This window comes from Hippoglossus stenolepis, chromosome 20, assembly GCF_022539355.2.
Source record: "Hippoglossus stenolepis isolate QCI-W04-F060 chromosome 20, HSTE1.2, whole genome shotgun sequence".
Classification (NCBI taxonomy): Eukaryota; Metazoa; Chordata; class Actinopteri; order Pleuronectiformes; family Pleuronectidae; genus Hippoglossus; species Hippoglossus stenolepis.
In genome coordinates, this window is record NC_061502.1 from 20,117,182 (window position 1) to 20,143,618 (window position 26,437).

The 26,437-nt window shown below is 44.2% G+C and overlaps 2 protein-coding genes across 2 annotated transcripts in view; one reads left to right on the plus strand and one right to left on the minus strand.

Moving 5' to 3' along the window:
* cfap61 (cilia and flagella associated protein 61) lies at nt 1-23,735 on the minus strand. Its single transcript, XM_035144209.2, has 25 exons — nt 23,229-23,735; nt 22,192-22,337; nt 21,621-21,771; nt 21,261-21,337; nt 21,026-21,093; nt 20,830-20,950; nt 19,964-20,087; nt 18,943-19,122; nt 18,605-18,693; nt 17,796-17,835; nt 17,514-17,650; nt 16,734-16,860; nt 16,212-16,289; nt 15,769-15,975; nt 14,601-14,729; nt 11,891-12,018; nt 8,540-8,632; nt 7,856-8,024; nt 7,500-7,677; nt 5,348-5,640; nt 4,165-4,492; nt 3,082-3,164; nt 2,290-2,501; nt 554-647; nt 1-476 (listed from the first exon to the last, which is right to left on the minus strand). Exons 2-25 carry the CDS (start codon nt 22,335-22,337, stop codon nt 339-341), a joined length of 3,390 nt encoding a protein of 1,129 aa, XP_035000100.1. The 5' UTR covers nt 23,229-23,735; the 3' UTR covers nt 1-338.
* crnkl1 (crooked neck pre-mRNA splicing factor 1) overlaps nt 23,679-26,437 on the plus strand; it is a 7,374-nt gene continuing 4,615 nt past the window's right edge. The window contains exons 1-5 of the mRNA XM_035144211.2: nt 23,679-23,862; nt 25,363-25,515; nt 25,671-25,762; nt 25,994-26,152; nt 26,252-26,418. Coding sequence (XP_035000102.2) covers nt 23,815-23,862; nt 25,363-25,515; nt 25,671-25,762; nt 25,994-26,152; nt 26,252-26,418 — 619 coding nt within the window. The 5' untranslated portion in view covers nt 23,679-23,814. The remainder of the gene's footprint in view (nt 23,863-25,362; nt 25,516-25,670; nt 25,763-25,993; nt 26,153-26,251; nt 26,419-26,437) is intronic.

The following is a 26,437-nucleotide window of genomic DNA, read 5'->3' on the forward strand; positions in this document are numbered from 1 at the left end:
TTTGATGTTTAAAAGACACATTTATTTTTTAAAAAAGGAGGTAAAACATGGTTCTTTGGAAAAAGGAGGAATTCATTTAGTCTCTAAATTCTTAACATTCAACGGAAAAACATCCAAAGACTTGATCAAATATAAATGTTTCAGTGACTCGTCAGAAGATTCTGTGACATCACCGGACCGTAACATGAAATATGTTCTGCTCCCTGGAAACTAACGATTGCAATTTATATTCTGAAACTAACAGAGCTTCGTCTTCCGATGCTAAAGACACGAAGTTACTGTTTGAGAGTTTCCTGTGAGTGTGTGTCTGTTTGTGCGCTGTTGGGTGAGTTGTGTTGTCACAGTTGTCCTGAGCAGGCGAACATGGGCAGCAGGTTTTCATTGTAGCTCAGATATTTCACCGCGCCGCTTCTCAGAGCCGCTCGACTCTCCACTTCGTCAAACCCGTCCTCGGTCATCGCACTCGACTCGTCGTCCTGCAGAGAAAAGGAATTATTCACTTTGTTTTGCATTTTCCTTCCATAGGTTTAATATTAAATCTTTAAAAACAAACCGTCAGTTTCTGCGAGGTGATCGGCTGAAGCTCCAGCTCGAAGTCAGAGAACCGGTCGTGATAAACGGCCAAACACCAGCTCTGCCTGAAGAAGCTGCAGAACGACACAAACACATCCACCACTGACATCCTCCACTGGTAGAATCCATCACATCAGTATTAGTGTTTAAAAACACATTCTCATTTGATTCAAAAGGTTTTTGTGAAACTTTTGCTCATTGGCCCCGTGCTTAGCAGATTCACCCACAAGACAACTGTTGTTTCATTGTGTATGTGTGACAACTTCCAGGGGACCTGGGGGGCCCCACATCCCCCACGTCAGTCTGCTGTACTCACAGAATAGGTGTCGTTCCCCCTCAGCTCAAGGCCCCAAGCAATTGCCTGAAGACACTTCTCCATCAAATTTAATGTTAGGCATCATTTCATTGACATTCATCAAATATTTTACAATAAAAGCAAATATTAGGGTAAAGTCAGAAGAGAGAAACTAAAGTCCTAATCTTTTTCTCTCTAACTTCTGCAGCTCAAACACTGACGATCTGTGGATGGAACGGACAGTATCAAGATTTTCACATTTTCACTCGTATTTTTTTTGTATTAATATCCGGGTGAAGGTCTGAGCACTTCCTCCACCACAAGAGGAAACATCTTCCGTCATAATCTGGGTGAACTGACCCTTTAAATAACAGCTAAGAATCAGTGAACCCCCGCCCAACACACACACACACACACACACACACACACACACACACACACACACACACACACACACACACACACACACACACACACACACACACACACACACACACACACACACACACACACACACACACACACACACACCCGCACTAAGTGTGTGTGCTGAATGACCCCCAGCCGCCACACGGTCAATCGATTATTTTAACGGCTCATGATGCTCTGGCAGCCTCCACAATGACTTTACGAGTCAGCTGAGCGAGTGGTGTAAGTGAGGAATCGGCCGCGGCGGCGGGGAGGCCCCGGCTTTGTCTCGTCCTCCACTGGCCACAAAGACAGATTGGCGAGCTGCATAAACAGATTAGGAGGCGGGGGACAATAGACGTCCATGTCTGGGGGTCATTTGTGTTGAAACCTCAGAAGCAGGTCACCCGCTGTTTGACAAACACACACACACACTCTGCAAAGTCACACCAGCACACACACACAGCATGAGGACAAAGAAACTGGACCTAAGTCTCTGTCCCTCTCTGCTGTCAACTCTGCTCATGTGTTGACGTGTGAGTTCATCAGTCAGCGGACACACGACGAGACGTTTCACTACCTGCAGCTTCTCTGAAAACACTTCCTGTCTCTGCTTCAGAAAGTGTCTCTTTGTTTGTAACTTGTTCAGAAGTAAGTTATGAAAACAGATGTTATTAAAAGCCCCAAACAGCCAAACATGTACTTCTGTACAATGACGGACATTAACCACATTAATATCTATCTCTAACGGTGCAGAGGATACCAATCTGATGAAACTAGTCTTTGACAAACCAACATTGTACTGAAAGTGTCTGATGTCTGTTTCCCTCCTGAGCTGAAAGAAGAGAAACGTCTCTTCTTCTCTTACGTTGTTCTTTATGATGCAGGAGTTTTTTTCTTATCTGATGAAGTATAATCATATTTATAACCTGCGTTTGCTTCAGTTAGAGATTTATTTTGTTTCAAAGCATAAAAAGCCCTGAAGCCTCTAGTTTCATTTGTGTTGGTGTCACCTGTACAGGTCGTGGATCAGGCTCTGGTGGTAGCGGCTCAACATCTGGCCCAGCAGCTGCTGGTGTTTCCCATACAGGCTCAGGTAATTGGAGACGGGGAGGGGCTTCAGAGAGAAGCAGGTGATCGTCTCCACCAGCTCGAAGCAGTCGAGGTGCAAACAGAAGTAATCCCCCGTCTCCACTCGTCCGGTCACGATCCCTCTGTCCTCCAGCTTCACATGGATAAACACACAGTGAGAGAACCTGCTGATTTATCAGAGCTGAACATGATAATAAAACGAAACCGTCATTTAGTTTGACTGGTTTCATTCAGCCTCGAGGAAGAGGAGGTCACATTGTCCCAACCAGTCCCTTCTGAGTGACGCGTCCCCTCCTCCTCAGTGGAAACATGAGCAGAAAGCAGCAGTAATTTCATCTTTTGTTTCAGATGATTTACAGCAGCCGTCGCTGAGAACAACATCAGACCTCTGATAACACTCTGAGCTGTGGGGAGCCAATCAGACGTCTGGAAACTCCACTCTGACACCGGGATAGATTTTCAAAACAACGCATCCATATGTCAATTTCCTGTTTCCTGCTCCGGCAACCTTTGTAAAACTGTGACTAGAATTTAATATAAAAAATATATAAGTATATATAGACTTTATGATTAAATAAACAAAATGTGAAAATCCTCTCGACTTTCTTTTGATGACTTTTATGAAGCCCACAGACCATATGGGAACTTTTAAAGATAGTTTGGGGCATTTGGCTTCGTTGACAGGAGACTAACGTGGGACAGTGAAGTCGTACATGTTCAACAGGAGGATCCGTCGGGTTGGAGGCAGCTGGTTTGGTAAAGTGCAGGTAGTTGAATCCTCCCGGCAGCTTCCCACCTGACGAGAGGGAAACACAAAGGTTAGGACGTGGTACGATTTAAATAAACCTCTGAATAAGAATAAGATGTGTTAGCTATTTTTCTACAAACTACAACCCAACCAATAACCAGAGAAATGAAGCTGGAAGAGAGAATCTGAAATCCAGAATATTTCAGCCAGAGAGACCCATCATGGCGTCAATGTCAACGAGGAGAAAACAAAGTTTCATTGTTCGGGACGTGAGCGAGCAACACAACTGGGCAACAGCAGAGAAATGATAAAACAGATTTCAGTGTTAGCTTCCACCCACAGAGGAAAACGGAGCCACGGCAATGAACTCCTGCGGTGAAATGGCATCGCTGCTCCGCCTGAACATTGAAAAGTTCATGTGTTTCACGTGTGTGAGGAGGGCGAAGCCGAGTGGCTGTTGTGTTTATGGAACCTGTGGAGTGGCCTTGGTTACTCTGAATACACGGCATTGTTACGCCCTGCTGCGGTTCGAGTGTCCGTCACAATAACATCGGCAGTGGGTGGGCTGGTGAAAGATTGGAAAACGTTTCATAAAAGCATAATGAAAAAATACTGGCAGCACGAATTCTCTCAGATAACAGCAGACAACAATGTGGACGGACGGGAGGAAGGACGCGGAGGAGGAGAGCGTCGAGGTAAACCGACAAACCCTGAACAAATATGGAAATATGAGATCTGCTGCTGAACGTGGAGGAATTTGGGGATTGAAAACTGAATAAAATAGCAGGAAAGCTGATAGAACAGTCGAGTGGGATTTGATTTGGTCCTGTTCAGACACTTCCAGTCTTGGATGCACATGAAAGTGGTTCAGTCCGGTTGAATCATTGGTACCAAAGGTTTAAGGAGGAAAAGGACCTGTGCTGTCGCCTCCACGACTCAAATAAGATTTAGAAATGATTCTAGACTTGATTGTAAAACTCATCAACTCTTAAAACTCAGATTCCCTCGAATGCATCAATCAAAACCAAACCACCAGCAGATAACACACCTTGAATCATGGCCTGTTTGTACAGCGGCACCAGATGATCCAGGTCCGATGGAAGTTCGTCCACTGGCTCCTGCGTCGGGTCGAACAGCAGCAGCATCATGGCCGCCAGCTCCTGGCCCACTTCCTTGGAGTTGAAGCTGGCGTGCGACCACTCGTCTGAGTAGTAGCACCGGGAGAATTTGGTGACGGGTCCGGCTCCGCAGATGTCCGAGTCGCTGGTGAGGAACGAGGAATTTATGACGAGTCGGCCGTCGAAGACCAGAAAGGAGCCGCTGATGCTCTTGAAGGCGTCGCAGTCGACTCCTTTATTGGAAAGATTGATGAAGACCTGAAAGAGGAAGATTATGTCATCATCAGATTTAAAAAGGAACAATTTGGGTCAATTCACAAAGATTATATTTCAGCAAGTTCCTCTTAACGCCCTCTTTATAGTAGTTGTCCTTATTTCTTTGACTCTAAATTTGACTTCGTATGCTTCTGTGTCTCTTTCTAGTCTTTTTATCTCTGTACTTTATCTCTGTACTTTATCTCTGTACTAGCAGATGTTTTATGCTCATTGTCATGAAACTTAAGATTCCCAAACTTTCCAGAGTTCATTTTAAGTTGATAAAAGTACTGGAGGTGTTCACGCTCATAAACAGACGAGTGAACAAGCTGAGGCAGTTTTGTCAAATGTATTTCTGTTTGTTAATCGAGCCGACGGAAACTAGGGAAGTTTTGAATTATTAGTTAAGTTTAAAAGCCTCTGGAGTTTGTGTTAAATGTTTCTCACCATAAACACACTGCATGCATCCTTGAGGCCTCACAAATGTGTTGAATATATTTTCCTTCCACATTTTCTTTGTGTAATATTTTGGAACTTGCACCGTCTCATAGTAAAAACAGTTCTTCTCCAGATAACACAGGGACGACAGCGTCTCAAAACACCACCAGACAACAATTCTCTCCCTCAAACAATGTAAATGGGAAAAACACCAAAATCATTGTGTTTGACAAACATTCTGCTTCCAGGAGGAAAATGAACACAGAACCAACATCTGCTGGTGAATTCAGCTCGTCGAGCTCGTCCAACTTGGCTGAGAAGCCTCCATTGTCTGGAGAACATGTTCTTTTGTAAGAAAAATAACTGGTTGGTTGAACGTTGAATTCGTCCAGTGGATTTTAAAAGTTACCAGAAACTTACACCACACTGCAGAAGGAGAGGCTCTGCGTCGGTGGCGAACGACACCGATGTGAGCGGGTCTGGGTTTTCGCCGTTGTTCATCTGGGCCAGCAGGCAGTTACTGTGGACCTGGACGCCGGCCTTCTCTGTGGCCGTCGCCACAGCTTTCTCCACAGCCGGGTCACTGAAGCAGCAGACGTCAGGTTCAGGAGGTGGGAGGACGACGTGGATACGAGATCCTCGGACACCGAGGCTCAGCAAAGTCTCCACTGTGGTGTAGACGTCTATATTGTTTCCATACACAACGGCATGATCTGGACAAACATAAGAAAGAAACAGTGTAATATTTCCATGATGTTTCAAAGCATCTTCAACACTAGAGAATCTGAAAAGTAATGAAGACTCGGATGAAAGGAGAAATCAAATGAACCCTTTGGGAAAAACAAGCTAATTTCATGTTAAATAATTTGTATTAATTTCTCTCAGTTTTCACGGCTTCTTGTAGAAACAACAGATGTTTATCTTAAAATATAATTTCACAACACAAAGCTCCACATTTAGAGAAACTGACCATGAAAGACGCTGTTTGGCAAAAGAGCCATTTTCTCTAAAGAGACATGATGCAAATCATTTCTCTTTTTCAATCCAAACATTTTCCATTTATGAATATTTGAAACCTTTTACAAGGACGGAAAAATCTGCACACGTTGTGAAAGAGGAGCAGAGATTCTGTAACCGTGAGCCGGACGGTAAATGTATGAACAGACTTTAGAAATCAATCATAAATATGAGCATCTAAATGTGTTTTTCCTGATTAAATCTCCTGTTCTGTGATGCATGTGCTTCAGAGAACATACGATCGCCCAGTTTATGTTCTCATCTTTCACTGCTTACGTTCAATTTACAAGCACAGAGCCCGAAGCATTAATGCCATTATTCTGAAGATCTGCGAGACAAACAACAAACTGATTGTGTTGGTTTTGGAGTTAATGTTTCAAAAACAGGTAATTTTATCCATAATTCATGTTTTCTTGTGTAAATAAAATGTTTTGTGTTATACAAAAAAAAAGTAAGAATTAAGCAGAGGAAACAAAACCCACCATATTAAAAACACGTGACACGGAGGAGCTCAAATAAAATCTGAAACATTTCTACACGGGAACAAAAAGAACTCGAATCCGTCTCCTCTGTCTCTGTCCATGGTGCTGAACCCAGAGTTAGAAAAGGCTCGGGACTGAGGGACGTGTCCCGGAAGCAGGTCAGCTGTCCTCCCCTTCCACCATCTACACATCACACATTTCAAAGTTTAAAAGGAATATTTGGCTCCATAAGACAAACATGATCGACCTTTTCTGTGAACGGTTGCAAGGATCTGCAAAGAACGTTTGAATTGACCATTTTAAAATCAGTTATCTCTCAACATGAAAAGCGATGAGCACATAATGTGGATCAATGCTCTACTGAAAATAGTCAAATGCAACGTTTCTAAAAAACTACACTGAGCAAGTGTTCTAAGGAAATTATTATTTGTCATTTTTTAAGAGTCACATCTTCAGCAGAAACTAATGAGCCACAGGAGAGAAGTCGAACACATCGTTTGTGTCTTTTCATCGGATTTGTTGTCAGTAAGAATTATATCCTTAAACATTGGTGTCGAGACAGAACCGCTTTAGTCTAATGCTAAAATTAACATACACGTCCCGTTTCCTTCTGTTATTAGAATATGGAAATAAACACGGTATCTGCTGGAGTCTGCCACTGCAATTTGCATTTATTAATGGCGTTCCTTTATGACTGGGAATGGACTAATTAGTATGAATAAAAGCTTCACTCTACATCGCTGCACAATTCCTTCAGAGAGCAGATTAATTTTGCTTAATGACACTGTGTATTTTCTGCTGCTCTGAGAAGCCTGGCTCCCAGAAAGTGATATGATAATGCAACATGGATGGAAGAGGCCGGGCTGATTCACAGAGATGAAAGATTTCGCTTCAGCTAATTAGCTGCTAATTATATCGGGGGCACTTCAGCTCCGACTGGCGGAGTAATGACATACTACTACAGATTGATATTAGGTTGTGTGTGTGTGTGTGTGTGTGTGTGTGTGTGTGTGTGTGTGTGTGTGTGTGTGTGTGTGTGTGTGTGTGTGTGTGTAGAGGAGGTATTCACTTACCCTCCAGATCCACAAAGTTGGCACAGAGCCATCGGCGAGCAGCCACGCAGTCGTGGAGGTCGTTGAGGGTGAAGAGGTTGGAGGGAACGGGCCCGGTGTATCTGCGGCGAGCGGCCTGATTCTGCAGCTCGCCGTTACTGACGGGCTGGTTCAGGTCCACGCCAATGGGACAGGGCACCTACAGCATCATGTGGTATAAAGTAGTGACGTCACTAAAGTCATCCAAAGGGATTTACACACAACTAACTGTTCAGATAACATATTCATAATATTTTACCAGGTTATAGAATTCGTCTTGTTCATAAATCAAGACCAACGTGAAAGTCTGCGTTGTCACACATGCAGAGGAAGCTCACCTGGTACTGCAGCCCTGTGCAGAGGATGAGGTGGTCGTACAGCACCTTCTCACCTCCAGACACCAGCACGTGTTTGGACTTCCTGTTGATGCCCACCATCTTGTCAGTCACCACGCAGACGCAGGAATGCAGCGGGAGCTGGGCCAAGTCTCGGCTGCTGTATGCATGACTGCAGGAAACAGGAAAGACGATGAGAGACTTTCTGCTGCAACACCTCCTTTCCAACATGTTAGCATATTAGCATGCTGCTATCTGTAGTCTGTGTCCGAGTTCTGCCTCAACGAGCTTCTAACGAGGCTGTGAAACCCGGCTCTCGTCTATCGGCTGCGGATCGCCACCCGCGTCAAATTAAAGAAATCTGTCCTTTCCCTTTTTAAGTGTCGTCTGCAGTTAAATATTTTTTATTTTCTATATTATTATCTGGTTTTATCTATGATATAAAAGGGCACTTGTACACAATTGTGCAGTTTCTTATTAAATATGGTGAAAACAAGGGAACCACGTGCAATGTTTCGTCATTGCAATCTGGAATTCATTTAAATCTCTGGTATGTGCATCACATTGAAAAAGTAAATTAACGAGTAGTTGTTCCTCAGATGTTTTTTTATCCTGCTCCTGTGTTCAGATGCCAAAACAAGATATTTTTTTCCCATACCCACGTGAGCCATTGTTCCACTGACTCACCTTGTGGACAGAAATCCGACGTCCTCGTGGTTGTAGTCGCCGGGGAAACCGTGCGTTGAGATGAGGGTCAGGTTGTTGAACCTCAGGTGAGGGCTACGAGAGAACAAAACACGGCTCGGCATGAGAGGCTTTTCACAGAATATAGTGAATATACACATGGCTCAGTGGGAGGAATGTGTTCCGGGGAAGGACAACTTTAAATTCTGCATCGACTACATTCCTCGTTCAGGAGAAATGTGCAGGAAGCCCGACTGTCAATGATGTCAAGAGGAAAATGAAGAATCGATAAACTCTTAACTTTTCTTCATGTGCCAGGGTTGGCTGCTTTCATACATAAACTCTGCAACATGTTTTGCCCGAGTACTAAATATTAGCATCAAACATGAAAGTAAATAAAGGACATGAGCTCAGATACAAAGCAGTAACCTCGAGGATCAGATGTCTCCTCATCAAGCTGTGAGTACGTCTTGTTTAAGGGATCAGTGTTTGCTGATATGAAAACTTATTTTACAGAATAAACATTTATTATTTGTTTGAATTTCTTACTTTGAGTTTAATATATTTGGTTGCATTCTGTTTTTGTTTATTTATGGTCATATTAATATTGATTAACTGTAAAATATCAAGCCTCCATTTTGTTTGTTGACGCCTGGACTTTGTAGATGTGTGCTCCGTTCTGATGATTAAAGCACAACGTGAAGTTCGGCTCAATGACCAAGAGTTTTCGTTTCAATAAAACTCAACTGAAGAGAAAGTCATAACCTTTTTGATTTCACACATTTTTCCTTCTTGTGAAATCCCGGAGCCTACATTACCCACAATGCAACGCAACTGCCCCTAGTTCATTTGAAGATTTGCTTTATCCATCTTAAACTTCTCCAGCCTGACCCGTCTTCCCGGCTCCGATGTCCGTCCTCGGTTTAAAAAACACCATCTGTTGTGATGCAAAGGACGTCCTTTGTGTCGGCCTCCGGGACATGACACAGCTGATAAGAGCAGCAGAGTGTGAACCACAGTGTCCAGCCTTATCTCCCCGTCGCCTCTGATCACCTGCTGCTCTTATCGCCGCTTCCTGCTAAATCAACGTCCAGCGGCACAACACAGCAGCAGACACCAGAATGCTGCTGCACTGATTATACACACACACACACACACACACACACACACACACACACACACACACACACACACACACACACACACACACACACACACACACACACACACACACACACACACACACACACACAGAGTCAGATTGGAGATTTAACAGTTCAACTCTATTATTGTAAACTTGAATCGTCTGTTATTTCTGGGGAAAGTACTTTATGATATAATATCACAGTATTAGGTCCACATCATGCACCCTTGCATTTATAAATACGATAAAGTTTCACATTAGAGTTGAACTGTTTTTCATTAGTGGTTCATGTTTTGATATTTTAGATATTCAGTAAAACAGCAGTAAATTCTCTGGAAACAGCAACTAATGATTGACTGAGTCGGTTTGTTAATTACTTTGTTTGCTGTTGACTCTTCTCTTCCTTAAAGTCGTATTATTCACTCGTAAAGAAATATTAAATCTGCAGATGTGTGTTTTAATTGTTTGAGGTTAATTCAAAACTATCTTTCCTGGTCATTCCTCAGGTTTGTCATCAGTGGTTTGGTCTTTGGTTTTTATGTGAACACGCAAAGAATACATCACATCAAGCATCAGACAGTGGCTGCAGTCAAACTTTCCCTGTTAATCTGAGCCAGGAGGTGGATTTGTGAAGCAGCGCTGAGGCATTAAGGCCAATTATTGGTGTCTGGAAGCGACTGAATCAGCGGGTCTGGATTTGTTCTGTTATCAGCCGGTGACAGGCGGCCGCCGCGACCCTGCAGCCTGACCGCGGCGAGCGGAGGGCCGAGCCGCCGCAGAGCTCTTTATCTGTCTGACCCCGTCCCAGTCTGTAATGGAGTTGGGGGGGTGGTGCTGCTGCTGCTGGGCTGGATTCATTGAGCACATGGAAAGCTGTGTTGGGGTGGGGGTTGAGGGGGTGGGATGTTTGGGCAGGGCTGATAAGGGGGCCCAGCAGGACGAAACTGACCCATCATTCGCCCTCTGAATGTGTCGCTGCCTCGCCATCGGTGCAGCGGACACTAACTGTCTCATTAGTCAACTCATTAGTGGCAGCAAACACAGATCACTGCCGCAGATCCCTGACGGGGAAACAGTGGAGTGGGCTAATTAAAGGGGGCCAGCGCTGGCCCTCCTGAATGCCAGGGCCTCAGACAGCTGCGGGCACACACTCGGCACCGGGGGCCGTGCCAGCCTCAGCAGCCCTGCAACCAGCGAGATCTCACTCGCACTAAACAACGACCCCGGTTGCCTGGCAGCTATCGCCGGGTTCCGAATCAGCAGCCCGGCGCTTCTTATTATTTGCCGGAGCAGTTAATCTCACAAAGCGAGGATGAAGGCAAACATGTAAGACGCTCGACCCGGAGTCAAGTGACATTTCCAGAGATTGGATTCCTGAAATAAAGACGATAAAGAAATGAAAGAGGAGCTTTACTGTGGCTGCAGGGTTCCTGTGCGACAGCGTGGAGTGTTCCTGTAAAGACGCATCAGAATCTCTGATCAACATGATCATGTGAACACTTTTCATCATGACAGCGGCCATCTGTCCATTATCCCTCCTGAACCGTCTCAGTGCTCTTCATGGGAGAGTCCTTTGTGTTTTTAAACCACATGTGGTGCGTTTACTGGCTCTTGGAGATAAGGTGTCTGTTACCTGCCTGTGTTAAAGACTCAGTGTTTGTTCTGCTGGTATGAATCCTGGTTCTCTAGAAGTCTTGGTTGTGTGTCGAACATTATTGTTGTGTCTCTCCATATTTCCTCCCTTCTCTCTGTCACTCCTGGTTCCTGTCACACCTTTAAAAAACGGCTCCTGAATATGTCATATCATCAGTCATTTCCTAAAACAGCCAGTCATTGTGTTTGTTAGTTACTGGGAGGAACAGGTGCTTTTGTCGGGGTCTCGTTTCAGCAGACTAATCTACATCTGGTGCACTGGTGAAGATCTGGGGCAGCAGGAGGGCGTCTGGGGGATTGAGTCAAAATAAACTGCAGCAGGTTGTGTGTGTTTGGACAATGGAACTCAGGAACAACAGATAAATCAGATTACGCTTGATACACACAAAACACTCAGTTGTTGGATTAATTAATTAATTGCTGATTGGTTTCTGAGCAAATGATGAAGCTGTGGTTTGTCCTGGATGAAACCTGTGTGACACCGCAGCTACTGATTCAACAGCAGGTCGGTAATCTTCAGCACACCATGGAGAAACATGACACGGAGGCAAACTCACCACAGGCAAAGCACCTCGAGGAAAGATAAACCCGTGTCCGACGCCCCCACCACCACTATCCGGGCATTAATGGTGACCTTTGGCTCCAGGGTTAACTTTCTGCTGATGAGGCAGAGAGCGAACGGTGCCTGAGAGAGACAAACACAAAGACAGCTGTCAGAATCTCTGGTTTGACTTCCATCTGCAGGACGTCTCTCACAGACTGTCAAGTGCCACTTTCTTTAAAATACTTAATGTTTTAAAATCCCCGGAGCCATAATTTTACATAATCTGGTTTGTTTTGTGAGCCAGACGAAGACGGTAGCATTTCATTTACTGGGAAGAAAGCAAATGACGTCGCCGGGAAAAATGTACCAACCTGCACACAACCTCAGAGGGGGTCACTTTGTCTTTTGGTATCATGATTAATTCAAGAAACATGGCATTTCCTGAACTACGCTCCCGACTTGAGCCCCGGTCACAGTTGTTTTCATCATTAAGCTGCTCTGTATTATTTCTGAAATACATTTATTCCCATTGTTGTGCTCGGTCATCCTGCATCTCCAGCTGTTTGTGTTGGCTCATGAAAACCAACTGGAAGAGGTGGAGGGTGACTGCAGCCTCAGCCTAATGAGACGGAGACGCAGGGGTCATGTGACCTGACAGATAAGGAACACTTGTACACAACAATTACAAAAGAGCCCCGCAGGAATTACTGGAACACAGCGTCCTAATTTACAGATTCTTCCAGCACCAAACATCTCTGGCCCTCGCCCGGCGATGTGAGGCAGCTGATTGATCCTTCATCATCTGTGATGAGGCAGAATGCCCCACAATGCACCTTGCTTGGGTCCAAGCGGCAGCATCTGTCACAGAGAGATGTTCTGAGGGTTTGAGTTCGACTATGGTAAGAAAATAAAGGAGCCTTTTGTGTAATATATTATATATTAAAGATAAAAGCAATTAAACATAAGCAGATAAAACTGAAATGCCAAAGTTGGGAAATATGTTTTTCAGTATAATTGGGCATTGAAGTTTTAATTTTCTTCAAAGTTTGATTCTGTTTCTCTTGTCATCAGGTCAGAATCATCGACGGAGGTTAGGGAGTGAGACAATAGAAACAAAAGATGTAAACACTGGTTTACATAATAACAGATTTCTTATAAATTTGAAATTCAAAGCCTGTAACAACTTTCCATGGAGGAACTTACAATTCTATACTTTGTGTTTTCACCGACATCCTCCTGCAACCCAGGTTGAACCACTACAGATACAGATCTTTGCTGCTCATATTCAGGTTGATAATTTAAGTTTGTGTATTGACTTGAAACGGTTTACATTCATAAATAAACCTATAAAAACACACTATAGGAAATAAACACTGAAACGCATCAGGTGTCTCCTTTAAACAAAACTCTATATGATTAGATTTTTAATCTTGTGTCTTGCAGATGCTGCATTCTGTCATTTATGAAACATGTAAAAAGACCGTTTGTTACTGCAGGTACGTTTCATAAAATGCCTCCATGCATCCACCTGAATTCTGCAGGAAGGAACCAGATGTCGTCAGAAAGACTAAACTCATCAATCTCATCAGCATGTGAGTTAGAGCAGGTGCAGCAGCTCTCATGCTGGAGAAGCTTCACCTTTATACACACAATGACCGCAGCTCTGTTTAATACGACGCTGTATTGACAGAGAGGGAACAGGTGCTTTAAATTAGATTAATCTCTCCCAGGACGACATCAGGAGGCAGAGACAAAGCTCGGAGGCGAAGCTCGGAGGCGAAGCTCTTATCTGCACGGCCGCCTGGGAATCACAGCTGCCACGTTACCAAGGCGAAAGGGGCGGACTGGGTTTGATGGAGTGAAATGAACGCGAGTGTGCACGGAGCAATGCCGTGCACGTGGTAAATATTTGAAGTAGAGGACATTAAAATAAATCACAGCCACACTGAGACCAGGACACGAAGCTGGTGCTTCAATAGAAACGATGCAGCGATGGAATTATCACCTGTTGCTTTAACAGAAGAAGAAAACACGTTTCTCAGTGAATCTGCAGCATCGACACAGGAATGAACAAACTGAGGCTCCAATAACCAAAATGAAAACGTGCACGCACACGACCAGTTTCTGCAAATTTCAGACTGTTTAAAGACCATAAAGAATGAAGTTTAAGTCACTTCCTCATATTGAAGCTAAGGGGAAGTTGCCAAGGAGAGAATGAGCTTTAACTCTAAAACTCTTCAACCTGACAAGTCCGTTTATTACAAGTAAACTGAAAAACTTAACCTCCTTGGTGGAGGGAACAATCTATTTTTACATCTGGGGTTTTAGCAGCGAGAGGACGTTTTTAATAATGTTTCTCAGAATAAAAGCGGGATCTTAAGCCAAAAAGACGGAGTTGTTTAGGGAACGGATATTTATGATTCAGAGCCAATCGAAATTCAAATGTGGATGTAGTGAACTCAAATGTTTCATTGGGACTGTTGGGCCTTGGTGGAGGTATGAACTCTGCTGAGTGACATTCTAAGTTTGCAATGATGTAGTTTGACACATTTAAAATGTCTAATGTCTCTAAGTGTGAGAAAAGCTGCTCAGATGGGACACTGAGCGTTTCCCTTGAAACAGCTCCATCTAGTGGTCACATCCACACCCTGCTGTGCTCCCGCTCAGCTAATTTACATTCCCTGGCAGGCTGCTCTCCACCAGCCAGCTGCTGCTGAGCCCACCTGCTCCTCTGTGATCCGCCTGGACGGGGCGTTGATGCCAAGCTCCTCCAGCGGGTAGATGATCTGGCGCCGTGGGCGGATGGGAACCGCACAGTTGAGGACACCATCCAGATGGTGGACGCAGGAATTCTGAGAGCAGAGTAAGAGGGCTCGGTGTCAGTGAGCTCAGAGACAGAAAATCCCCTCAGAGGTGAAACAGCAGCAGTGACGGGGCTCGGGAGGCAAAGTGATAATGAGCTCCGGTGAAAAGGTTAGATGATGCAAGGTTTACACCACTGACAGGAGCTGATGATGACTGGAAACCACTGCCCGAGCCAGTCCTCATCCTCTGCCATTATTCTATTTGCAAATCATCATCTCTCAGCCTGCTGCTTGTTTGTGGAAGGTAATTAGCAGAGGAAGTGGAGGCCTCTACACGTTGAGGAAATGTCTTATTATGGTGTGGAGAGGTGGAGCTGGCAGCACCTGCTGCCCTGGCCCCGGGGACCGCAGAGTGCTGAGGGCCACGCTCTGCAAATAGTGACGCGCTACAAAGCTGGAACAGTTTTACATTTAAAAACACATCCACCTACCGGAGGAAGCAAATCTAAGCTGCAGAATAAGAATAGTTTTACCTACGGTGTCTGAGCGGCTTTAGAGTTGTTCTCTGCAAAGAAATCCTGGTTTATCACAGGAAATTACTGACTTCTTATTATTTTATTTGTATAACTTGATTGCTATTCAATAATAATCACATTTTTATCAGTGTAACATTAACCTTAAAAGATTTAAATTATTATCTCAAAGATTTGTCTGCTCATCTTCAATTCACGGTTCAGCCACTTCATCAGTTTCCTGGTATCAAGCCACTTTCTGGGTTGAACTTAAAGTTATCCAATATGTGCAAATGTAATCTGTTTACTTGTGTAGTGCGAAATTAGTTTGTGTGTGAACATCATCATGAATCTAATCTGTCAGTTTCTCTTCATAGAAAGAATTTATCCTGGAGGATGAAAGTTAAATTATCCCTTTGGTCAACAAGTGAAATCATCTCAGGACTGAAGGGCCGACATGTTTTGCAGTGTATGGACTGAGGCTCATTACACTAGAGACAAGCAGCACCAGGCTGGAAGGGGCCTGGTGCTGCTGAAGGGCCAGTGAGGGCCAGTGAGGGCCCCTGTGCACAAACCTGCTGGCTGTGGGGTGGGGGGTAGAGTCGGTGGTACAGGCAGGATCTGTGAGACAGGCGCAGGACGTCTTTGAACAAGTGTTTGGTGAAGTGCTGGAAGGACGGTTTGAGGACAAAGTGGCGAATCAGAGCGTGCTCCTCGTAGCGGTGGTGGCTGAAATAGATGAAGTTCTCGATGTTGAAGTGGGCGCGGATGAACTCGATGTCCTGAAAAAGAGAATCATGTTCGTTATGAGGATTCATTCTGATCGAGAAACATTTCCAGGATAAACGTTTGTTCTTTATATTAAAAAACAACTACGAAACATATTTATTGAAACTTGTAAGGACGGGGTATGGGCCAAGAAGGAATTCATTAACATTTGGAGGGTTTAAGATTTTCAAAACTCAACCCTCCAGCTTTCAGGTTGGTGTGAGGATGTGGACCAGAGAACTGCACGTACCTGTTCGTCTCTGATGATCACAATCCCCACGACCTCGACGTCCACCTGAGCCACGAAGGCCTGCAGCTGCAGCCCGTCCTGAAACCAGCAGAACAAGATCGATGTGGAAACGTACGTGCGTTGAGCTGAACGCACGTCCCGAGTTCAAGCCCAAGCCGAGTGCAGAACCATGAATACACATGAAGCGGCTGCATTCTCATCTGAGAAGTGATTATCAGTGTTGGAGCTGCAGCAGCGACAGCTGGGGCGTCAGTCAGAGAGGAGAAGCCGCTCAACCGAATTCTCACCAATCTGTTCGCTGGCATACGTGTGATATTCCAAGACAATCATAGTACCAGCTCCACTCACATGGTCCAAAACAATCATTTTAAAGTTAAAGGGAGAAACATTTGAATATCAACCCTGACACTTTCTCTACTAACAGTTTAACAGTTTATATCTTTATATATTTAGCCAAATTAGCTGACTCCATATGGATGACAGATGAACATTAGAAACACGTAGCTGAGTGTGTTGACTGACCGGGTCACCGCGGCTCTCGTAGAAACAGTCCAGGTCCTTCAGCAGGGACTCGCTCAGCGTCAGACCCTGGACCAGAGCAGAGACAGCAGGTCGGTCTGCAGACACAGCCGGTCTCACCCCCACAGGCCTGAGAACAACCACAGCATTAACACCGAGGAACAGTGGCCTGGAAAGATGGTGCATGTACATTACAAGTGTCAGTTTGATCAGCTGCGGGTTCTGACTGTTAACTACATCCTGAGTTTTGTCCCAACTTTTATTTCGTTATACTTTGTGTTTGTGGAACAGTTTAATGCAGAGGGAGACAGGGAACATTGCTGTGGATCAGCCAGTGCTGACATGAATCAATCATCACTACAAAATGTATTTAAAAAATGGGTTTTAAAGTACGTCCCATGACAAATTCTCACAACAGCAAACCCTCAGTCACAGTTGAGCTGAGGAGGTGGACCGATGCAGTGAGGGAACTTCAATGAGGAACAAAATGCCTCAGGAGGAAACATGCAACAATCTGACAGAGCATGTGAAACAGGGAGGTTTGAATCCTGGCTGGAAACCAGGATCAGGCGTGTGAGTGGGTGGGGAAGGTCCGATGGAAACGAGGGGAAGTCAGAGGGCATCTGGTGGACGGCCGAGGAAAGTTAAATATATAAATACAGGCGACTGAAGGAATGAGGCCGACATGAACAGAGACAGAAGGAGAGAACCAGGGCAGAAATGGTGACAGGTTTATTAAGAACAAATAGTAACGTTAAGACTCCAGCATAAAGGACGACCCACCTTAGCCCCACGCGGTGGGAAACGTAGAGTTCGTGAACCAATGAGCTGTTGGCACGTGGCGGCACCCGGAGGAAGCTTTGCAGCAACGGACACTCAGCGGAAAGAGACGGTACCGTGAAGACGCAGAAGTCCCGATGCTGACAGACACAAGATATCCAATGGTTCACTAATGAAGGTCATTTTCTTATTAACATTGCTGAGGTATAAAAGAACTTATGGAATAATGATGTGACTCGAATAAAGAGCCACCAGGCAGTGTCTTATACGTGTAAAGATACTCACAGGGAACAGTTTGAACACATATGGAATAAAGTCCACTGATCTGGAAAAGAAGGAGGAGAGGATGATGTTAAAATATGTTTCTGTGCCAGTGGGAGAATCAAAGCCCGGCTGGTGATCACTGTGGTGGAACAACTGGACGACCGATCTGCCCGTCGCTTCCAGCTCAACCTCTCGCCTTCAGCTCGCTGTCGCTTTAAGTGCGACTCTCATTAATAACATGCTCACTCTCGGCAGGGAGCGAATCGACTCCATATTCAGTAACAGCTGGGAGGCAAGGCGGCGTGGGGGGGGGGCTCAGCAGGAGCCAACTAACAGTCACTCTCTGCTTTCACACAGCATCTGACTGATGCAACGCTGGACGGCTGCCACCGGCGCTCAGGGAAAAACTTTTGAAAAAAGAATTAAAAATTGATTTCTGGAGCTGTCAGATCCATTAACCTGCTTTTAAACAATGCAGTATTTTGTTTTGCAAAAGAAAAAAGGCAAAAACATTCATGTTAAAAGGTTATTCACACATTTTTATATCAATAGCATTTGTTTATACAATATTTGAATGATTAATTATAAGGCTTAATAATTTTCTAAATATCAATTTTATATAATTTAATATTTTGACATGGATAACATATAGTTTCACTGTAAACAGTTGTCAGTCACTAGTATTTTTAATTAAAACAAATCAGCAGTGCATTGTTGGTGAGTCAGTGGCTGATGAATCCATGTTTGGTTCTCGAACAGTAGAGAGCTGAAAGTAGTTGGGGCTTTTCTATGCACTTGATATTATTGATGATCAGCTTTAGAAACGTTACCTCATTTCATATTTCTTGTCCATGATGAAGAGCTGGATACAGAAAGCGTTGGGTTTCTGTGAAAACTCTTCTCCAGCTGAATGTGTTCCCTTGTGCCGAAAAGGGAGCGACGGAAAAAAGAAATTTAGAAATATACAAATGAATAATTGTAGAAATACAGAAATTAAAGTAGGTTTATATGAATGAATAAACTTACACAAACATACATACAGAAATACAAATGTAAACAGATTTAAATATGAATAAAGTACAGAAAACTGTCATCACCAAATCATATAATTTAATTTATGTTGATGGTAAATCTCTGTCTTTCACAGACATGAAATGTTTCCACTCACCTGTTGCGAAGTGGAGGTTTGTGTTCGTCTCGGTTCCTCGTCAGCTTCTCCAGGTTCATCCAGCTCGGTTTGTTGTGGTTTGTACAAACCGTTGAAGTCACTGAGCTCAAAGCCGTCACGCAGCTTTTTCAAGTCGACATCAGCAGTGACACTGATGAAGCCGACAGTGACGCCATCGATCTGTGGAGGAGACAAAGACACTCACACTGTTTTAAACACTCACGTCTCCTTAACATTCGGATTTTATGTTTCTGCTTTGTTGGCAATAAACATCAAACGAACTCAGCATTCTGGATGAGCAGCAGCTACTGAACGATCTTAAAGCAACGCAGACAAATTGTTCTCAGGAAGAAAGTTAAAATATGAAATCTTCTGAAAAAGATCATGAGATTCAACAGAGATCCTTTCATGTAAAAATGTTTAAGAAAATAATTTACGGTAAATCTTGAGAAGGTTTAAATATGTGGATCTGCATTTACAACAAGCCAATAAGCCGAGTTTGGACAGAAATCATGCTCTTGACACATGAAGCACAAGGAAACATGTTTCTAAAAAGGAAAGTGAGTTTATTTTAAATCCCGTCATTGCTCTGCGTGAACAGATCAACCCTCTCGGGCCTCGTCAGACGGTCTGTTCTCTGAGTGCTGAACATTTCCAGACAAAAAGCCCAAAATGCTTCAGATGTGTGGACACAATATGTTCAGTGAGAGCATGCCTTGGCCAAGTATCAGCTCGTATCTGCCATATGCTGCCATGAACACATGTCGTCCCGACTGGGGGAGATCTGTCGTCTCCCGGACCCCAGCAGGGTTTCTGACAGTCAAAGCATCAGAGATCTGCCATCGCATCATTTTCAGGTCAGAAGAGTGGATCAGCAACGACAAATCATTTACATGACTACACAAAGCAGACATGGTGAACTGTAGTTTTGTTTTTACTTTTAAAAAACTGTTGAGCTGAGATTAAACGACCTAAAAAAAAGGGAATCTGTGTGTGCAAGAGTCTCAAATCAGGACCAAACCTCACAAACAGCTGAGTGATTATCTTCATTCTGCGCATCAATGAGTTCGGCCAGGACGTACGGTTGATCGAAGAATTTAGCGTGCTGTTCAAATATGTGCATGATGTCGTCATGATCCACCTCCCTGTAATACACAAGAGAAAGACTCTAATTATTCTGTGAAAGGAATCGATGGTGCTGGGCCCACAGGGGGAGAAAGGAGATTCATTCATTCAATGGACTCAAACATGACTGCGATGTTATTCTGGTAAGTTCCTGACCATAAGAAATGTGTGAGTTTCTTTACCTGAAAGTACCCAAAGGTTTTGTGCATTCAAAGTTAACTGAGCAACAGCGCACTCCGCAGCCACATGTGGTGATTAGTTCTTTTGGGATCCTTGTCCACTAAACTCTTCATAATTTAAGTTTCTTAGATGAATATTGGAGATAAACGCTCCTTTTTAAAATCACTTCCAAGTCTTTTGAACCGATCTACAGGTCTGCTTTTCTCCTGAAGCTGCAACAGTCAGTTCTTCTCACAGGAGGTCGTACCCACTCACCAGAGTTACACAGAACTGACGTTCAGGATGAGGAGTGGGAGTGAAAGAGGAAACATTCACAGTCACTCAACCATCAAAGAAAAGCACCAAAGTCTTGCTTTCACTTTAGCAAGTTATTACGAAGTAGATGCAAATCAGACATTCTGAATATTGTGCATCATAGTCACCGTTACCTCCAACCTTCTCCTTAAACATGGGTCAAATTTGAGACGGTTAAAGTTAGTTTGATTTGTGAGCATGGCCATTTGAAGGCAGATGTTCACACCTTCCCTTCTGTGTTTTCTCGGCTGATGCTGTGTTAAAAAGGGAGGAATCCTCTGGAGTCACCTGGCCGGGCGGATATGAAGTCTGGGACAGTGCTGCCGTCTGTGGCAGATCAATGCCAAGCACCGTGGCCCGGGGTCCGTCAGGCTCTGCAGCGGCTCAAACGTGTCTTTCAGCGCCGGCTCTGCACAAACACAAGTCAAGAGGCTGAGTCTCATGAAAGTTAAAACTTAGAAATGAATCTGAGGCTGCTCCTTACCTATATCAGTGATGTGTGGGGTGACCAGGCAGATGTATTCGAGCTCTGTGATGGCATTAAACACAGCCCTGTAAAGAGATGCATTACAAGGGAAGTTAGTAGACCCTGTATAAATATTTCCTCTAGAGTCATGTGGTGGCTTCAGACCAAAACACCCAGTATTCACGTCACTGGACGGGCTCTTCTCTACTTTGAAGAGGTAACGTTTGATATCATTAACCTTATCCTGTCATACCTCATTATCTCCTTTACACTTGCTGTCGAGAAATTGCGCTGTGCCACGAAGAGGTGGAGGAAGAGCGTGTTCTGAGGCTGCAGACGGAATGAAAACAGCAAACTTCATCAGATGATGTCAATGTGAACTCACCTGACCCAAGAAACAAAATCAAGTTCAACTTGTAATGGTAAGAAAGTGGTATTAAACACAAAGTCAGATTAGGACAGTGGAGGCATAAAGTGATTTGAATTATGTGATTCCACATAATTCAAATCACTCAGTATCAATAAACAGATTTAGAAAGAGAATTGCATTTAAGAGCAGCTCTACATCCGCAGATCTTTTCAGTTTTTGTTTGGATTCATGAATCATACTGACCGTGCAGTTTTCAGCACTGAAGTGTTTCTGCAGGAAACATTCCCAGTGAGCTTGATCCACCAAATCTCCAACAGGGTGATCCAGGAAGGAGGCGTGGGCCAAGATGTCGTCTTTTTCGTTTGTCAGGGTCACAGCCAGGTTGGCTTTTTCTCTGGGAGGGACAAGAGAGCAGATAAGACAACAGATGACAGTGACATTGAAAATTGAAAATAAGATCTAATAACAAGAATAATCCTTACAAATTCAATAGGGCCTCCCACCGGAGGTGCTCGGGCCCTAACTAAATGATTCAACTACCTCCTAACTACCTCTACCTCTTACATAAGTTAAATCACTAAAAACTACTTTATAAGAAAGCACTAAACTATTTATTTTCTTACGAGACGATAACGTCAAACATAAAAGTGAGTTGAGACTCCCTCCACGTTGGACACAAACATGGAGCTTCAGGTGGAATCCAGAAGTGACCAACACAACACCCCGGTCAGATGTTCCTCAAGAAGGTTTCTCAGAGAAGCTAACTAAGCTTTACATTAAAGATATTGGTCAAGAAAAGGTTTGTTTCTCTTACAGCAGTTGAATAATATTCACTCTTCCAGAGATCGTCAGAGCTCCGGAGCTGATGAGGCTGTCGATCCCCTGAGCGTCCGCAGATTCACTTCTCCTCACGGCCACGGCCTCCACCTCCTCCCCGCCGTCTGAAGTGATGGTCTGCATCTTCACCGGAAATGGTTAAAAGATAGAAAATAAAGATTAAACTCTTTTTTACCTTCTGTGTATTCACTTCTAATAAAGTACTAATCTAGGGCTGCGAGGCGGCACTGAGTGGGCCCGAGAACCGGCGAACTCGAGACCGGATGCGGTCGCTGGGGAGGGCAGACCGGGACCGGGCGAAACTGCACCGAGTTGCGTGCGTTTTGTGCACTGCGGGAAGGATACACGCTTTAATTTCTGTGTCCATCACGCAATGCCAAACCACACCCACTTATCCTGCATTACGGTCTACGTCATCAAGTGCAGACCACACAATGAAAATTTTATGTAAATCGATTCAAGTTGTAAAACGAGGCTGACTTTCTGTTACCAGTAGGTGGCACTATCCCTACATACAGACTAATAGATCTGTTCAGGTCGAAGCTCTGGTGAAGCGTGAGCAATTTGGGGCCGATTGGACAATGCATAGTGGAGTTACAACATCTTCATTTTCACGCTGATCAGTAGGTGGCGCTATGACCCTGACTTCATTTTGAGACATGGAGCTGTTCAGGCCTGGACTCTGAACATGTGACAGAATTTTGGTGCTGATTGGACAATGCATAGTGGAGTTATGATAACTTCATCTCCTTTGGCGAAGGATCAACCTTTGCTGCACCTCAATGTGGTAGATTTACACTTGATGTGATGAAAGCTCGAGGAGAAGTTCGTCAAAATGCAACATGAGAAAAATGGCCACTAAGTTCAAAATGGCCGACTTCCTGTTTGGTCGAGCATATTAATCCAAGAGAGCATTTGGTTCTAACTTTGACGCCACGCCACCTTCACACCGTGTGACGAAAACTCAAAAGATCAAGGTAGATCCGATCTCCATCTTGTTAAGATGACACTCACCTCAATATGAAGTCGATCTGATGAAAGCTCCGGGAGGAGTTCGTTTAAAATACACAACGTTTAAAATGGCCAAAATGGCCACTAGATACTAAATGGCCGACTTCCCGTTGCGTTATTCGAACTGGTGCCAGGGACTTTTTTTTTTCTTCCGGTCATGATACACACGTGTACCGAATTTCGCGAAGCTCGGCTACACCAGACTGAATTGCTGCGTTCCAGGGGGCGCTGTTGAGCTATTTTGCCCCAGGCATTTGCAATCACTCCAGAATACGTGAATTCCCACACGGCCTGACGGGCCCGCGAAGTTTGGCGAGTTGTTGATTATGTTCAAGCCGCCAAAATGCGATTGATCTCCCCGAATAATCAACCGGAGTTAGCACCGGTCGAGCCCGAACCGAGCGGACTCTGTTGCCATAGTAACACAACGCTGCAGCAGAGGGTCATGGGTAACCCGCAAGGCCTTCTGGGTACTGTAATGGCGGCCCTCGCTGGCGGAGACACAAACGTCGTCTAACGTTTTCAAACCCGCGTCGGAAGCAGATTCTCCTCCAGTTCTTCTGTGGATTTCGTGGAGCCCGTCGTCAACATGGCGTCCACCGCGGCGGGGAAACAGCGGATACCGAAGGTGGCGAAGGTAAATCAGAGGGAAACAACACGCGGCACGGGCGCGGAGCCGCGGGCTAGCGTCCGCTAAGCTAATGCTAACGGACACACGTTGACAGATCGAGCTCGTGTTCGTGATCAGACGTCACTGCGAACGATCGTTAAAGTGTTAACTTGTAAAGGGCCGCGTTAGCCGGACGTGTGTGTGTGTGTGTGTGTGTGTGTGTGTGTGTGTGTGTGTGTGTGTGTGTGTGTGTGTGTGTGTGTGTGTGTGTGTGTGTGTGTGTGTGTTGTTTATGTGCACGGATTCAAACGTCACGCGTCCCCTGGCAGTGGTGAAGCAACACGTGTGAACAGAGATGCACTAAATCCAACATTGTGTTGCTACTCATTGCTCAAGTCAAGTGTAGATATTTAAACTTAAGACATTAGCAAACAGTTGTAAAAACGTGGCTTACTTCCTGTTGCCAATAGGTGGCGCTATCACTACCCCTACATACATTATTTTGGGGGCTATTGAGCCATTTTGCCACGCCCGTTTCAAATTACTCCAGAATACAAAATTGTTTTGGGCTTTGAATTTCCATCAAAGTTTTGTGAAAGTGAAAGTTTTTGAAATTTAACCCCCAAGTAAATAATAATAAGAATAAGAATCAAAGCAATAACAATAGGGCCTTCGCACTGTCGGTGCTTGGGCCCTAATTAAAGAGTGTTTTCCTACTCACCATGTTTCCTGAAACACTGACGATTAAAGTAATGATATTAATTCGGTAAGGGCTAGCTCCAAGCGTGGCAGCGGAAACAGAAACTGCCACTGATATATCAAAGGCAGCTGCCTTGAATGCCACACTGTTTAGAGGCAGCTGCCTTTGATAACACACTGTTTAGACCGAACTCACCGAATTTGAAGTTCATCTGATGAATGCTCTAGGAGGAGTTTGTTCAAATAAACGTGTAAACATGTAAAATGGCCACTAAATCCCCTAAAAAATCGCGATTCATTTGGCAGCAAATAATAAGAAAATTCAAACCACTGTCGGCCTTCGCACTTTTGGTGCTTGGGCCCTAACGAATCTTCATATCTAGAAAGTGTATTGCAACAACAAAAGCTTTCCCACTTTTGATCTAGTGTTTCTGCATATGAAGGTGTTGCACCTCAATGTAGTCATCTATAAAGGAAATAAGTGTTTCATCGTAATCATCCTTACTCGTATAGACAGCAACCAGTCAGTCATACACACGTGTGCAGCATTCGGTTTTTGTTGCATATATACTTTATCAAACTGCTAAAACACACGCAGCCATATGTTTTCTGTTAAAATTCCTTTTTGGCTTTTATCAAATTTCTTGTTTTGTTTTCCTCTCAAAAATCTAACTAGTTATCAAAATCATCATTTTGTGGCAAGTGGGGAATCAAATCATGACTTAAATTTGGTAGACATAGTTAAGGAATGTTGTCTTTCAGTGTTGAGACATTATGCTCACAACACAGCAGCATTGTGTTAACAGACTGTGATCTCTTGTGTTTCAGGTGAAGAATAAAGCTCCTGCAGAGGTTCAGATCACAGCTGAGCAGCTGCTGAGAGAAGCCAAAGAGAGGGAGCTTGAACTTCTGCCGCCACCACCAAAACAGAAGATCACTGATGAGGAGGAGCTGAATGATTACAAACTGAGGAAGAGGAAGGTGAGTGCCTACAACCAGTGACACGTCTCCTCTCTCTGAGAAGTGTGGGATCTTTAACACTCATTTAAAATCCTCTAGTTGTTCCTAAAATGCTCGTGTCCAATAGTAAGTGATTATCAAATGAATTTGAAACCCGTGTATGTCTTTTCTTTCAGGGGTTTGAGGACAACATAAGAAAAAATCGCACTGTCATCAGTAACTGGATCAAATACGCACAATGGGAGGAAAGCCTGAAGGAGATCCAGAGGTATTGTTTTTATTTACTATCTTATAAGATATCACGGTATTTTCATACAATTATGAAACCATCTGTAAATCAGAATTATTTTCTTTGTCAGCTTTTAGACGTGTGACAAGTTTGTTTGTGTAATTCTTTTTTGATATGGTCCCCTATTTTTGATATTTTGGTTAAATTATGTGTAATTTTCCGAGTTTAAGCTGAAGCTCTCGCGCTCATCACGGGCTCCTCTGGTTTCAGGGCTCGTTCCATTTACGAGCGAGCGCTGGACGTCGACCACCGCAACATCACTCTGTGGCTGAAGTACGCCGAGATGGAGATGAAGAGTCGGCAGGTGAACCACGCCCGCAACATCTGGGACAGAGCAATCACCATCCTGCCACGAGTCAACCAGTTCTGGTATGAATTATATTTAATAACTTGCTGACTGATCATGGTTTTGTCACTGGTTTCTGCAGGCGATGATAGTTTTGCCATTTCTGTTTGTCCTTCCTATAGGTACAAGTACACGTACATGGAGGAGATGCTGGAGAACGTTGCAGGCTGCAGGCAGGTGTTTGAGCGCTGGATGGAGTGGGAGCCTGATGAGCAGGCCTGGCACTCTTACATCAACTTTGAGCTGCGCTACAAGGAGGTGGACAAAGCTCGCACCATCTACGAGCGATATATCCTTTTGTGTTTTCT

What these genes read in the sequence shown, in the direction of transcription:
- cfap61 (XM_035144209.2), bottom strand. Translation starts at nt 22,337, where the DNA reads ATGCAGACCATCACTTCAGACGGCGGGGAGGAGGTGGAGGCCGTGGCC. An exon ending in TCCCACCGCGTGGGGCTAAG is followed by an intron (nt 16,861 to 17,513) that starts GTGGGTCGTCCT and finishes GGTTGTTCTCAG; the next exon opens with GCCTGTGGGGGTGAGACCGG. An exon ending in GCACAGGGCTGCAGTACCAG is followed by an intron (nt 7,678 to 7,855) that starts GTGAGCTTCCTC and finishes ATGATGCTGTAG; the next exon opens with GTGCCCTGTCCCATTGGCGT.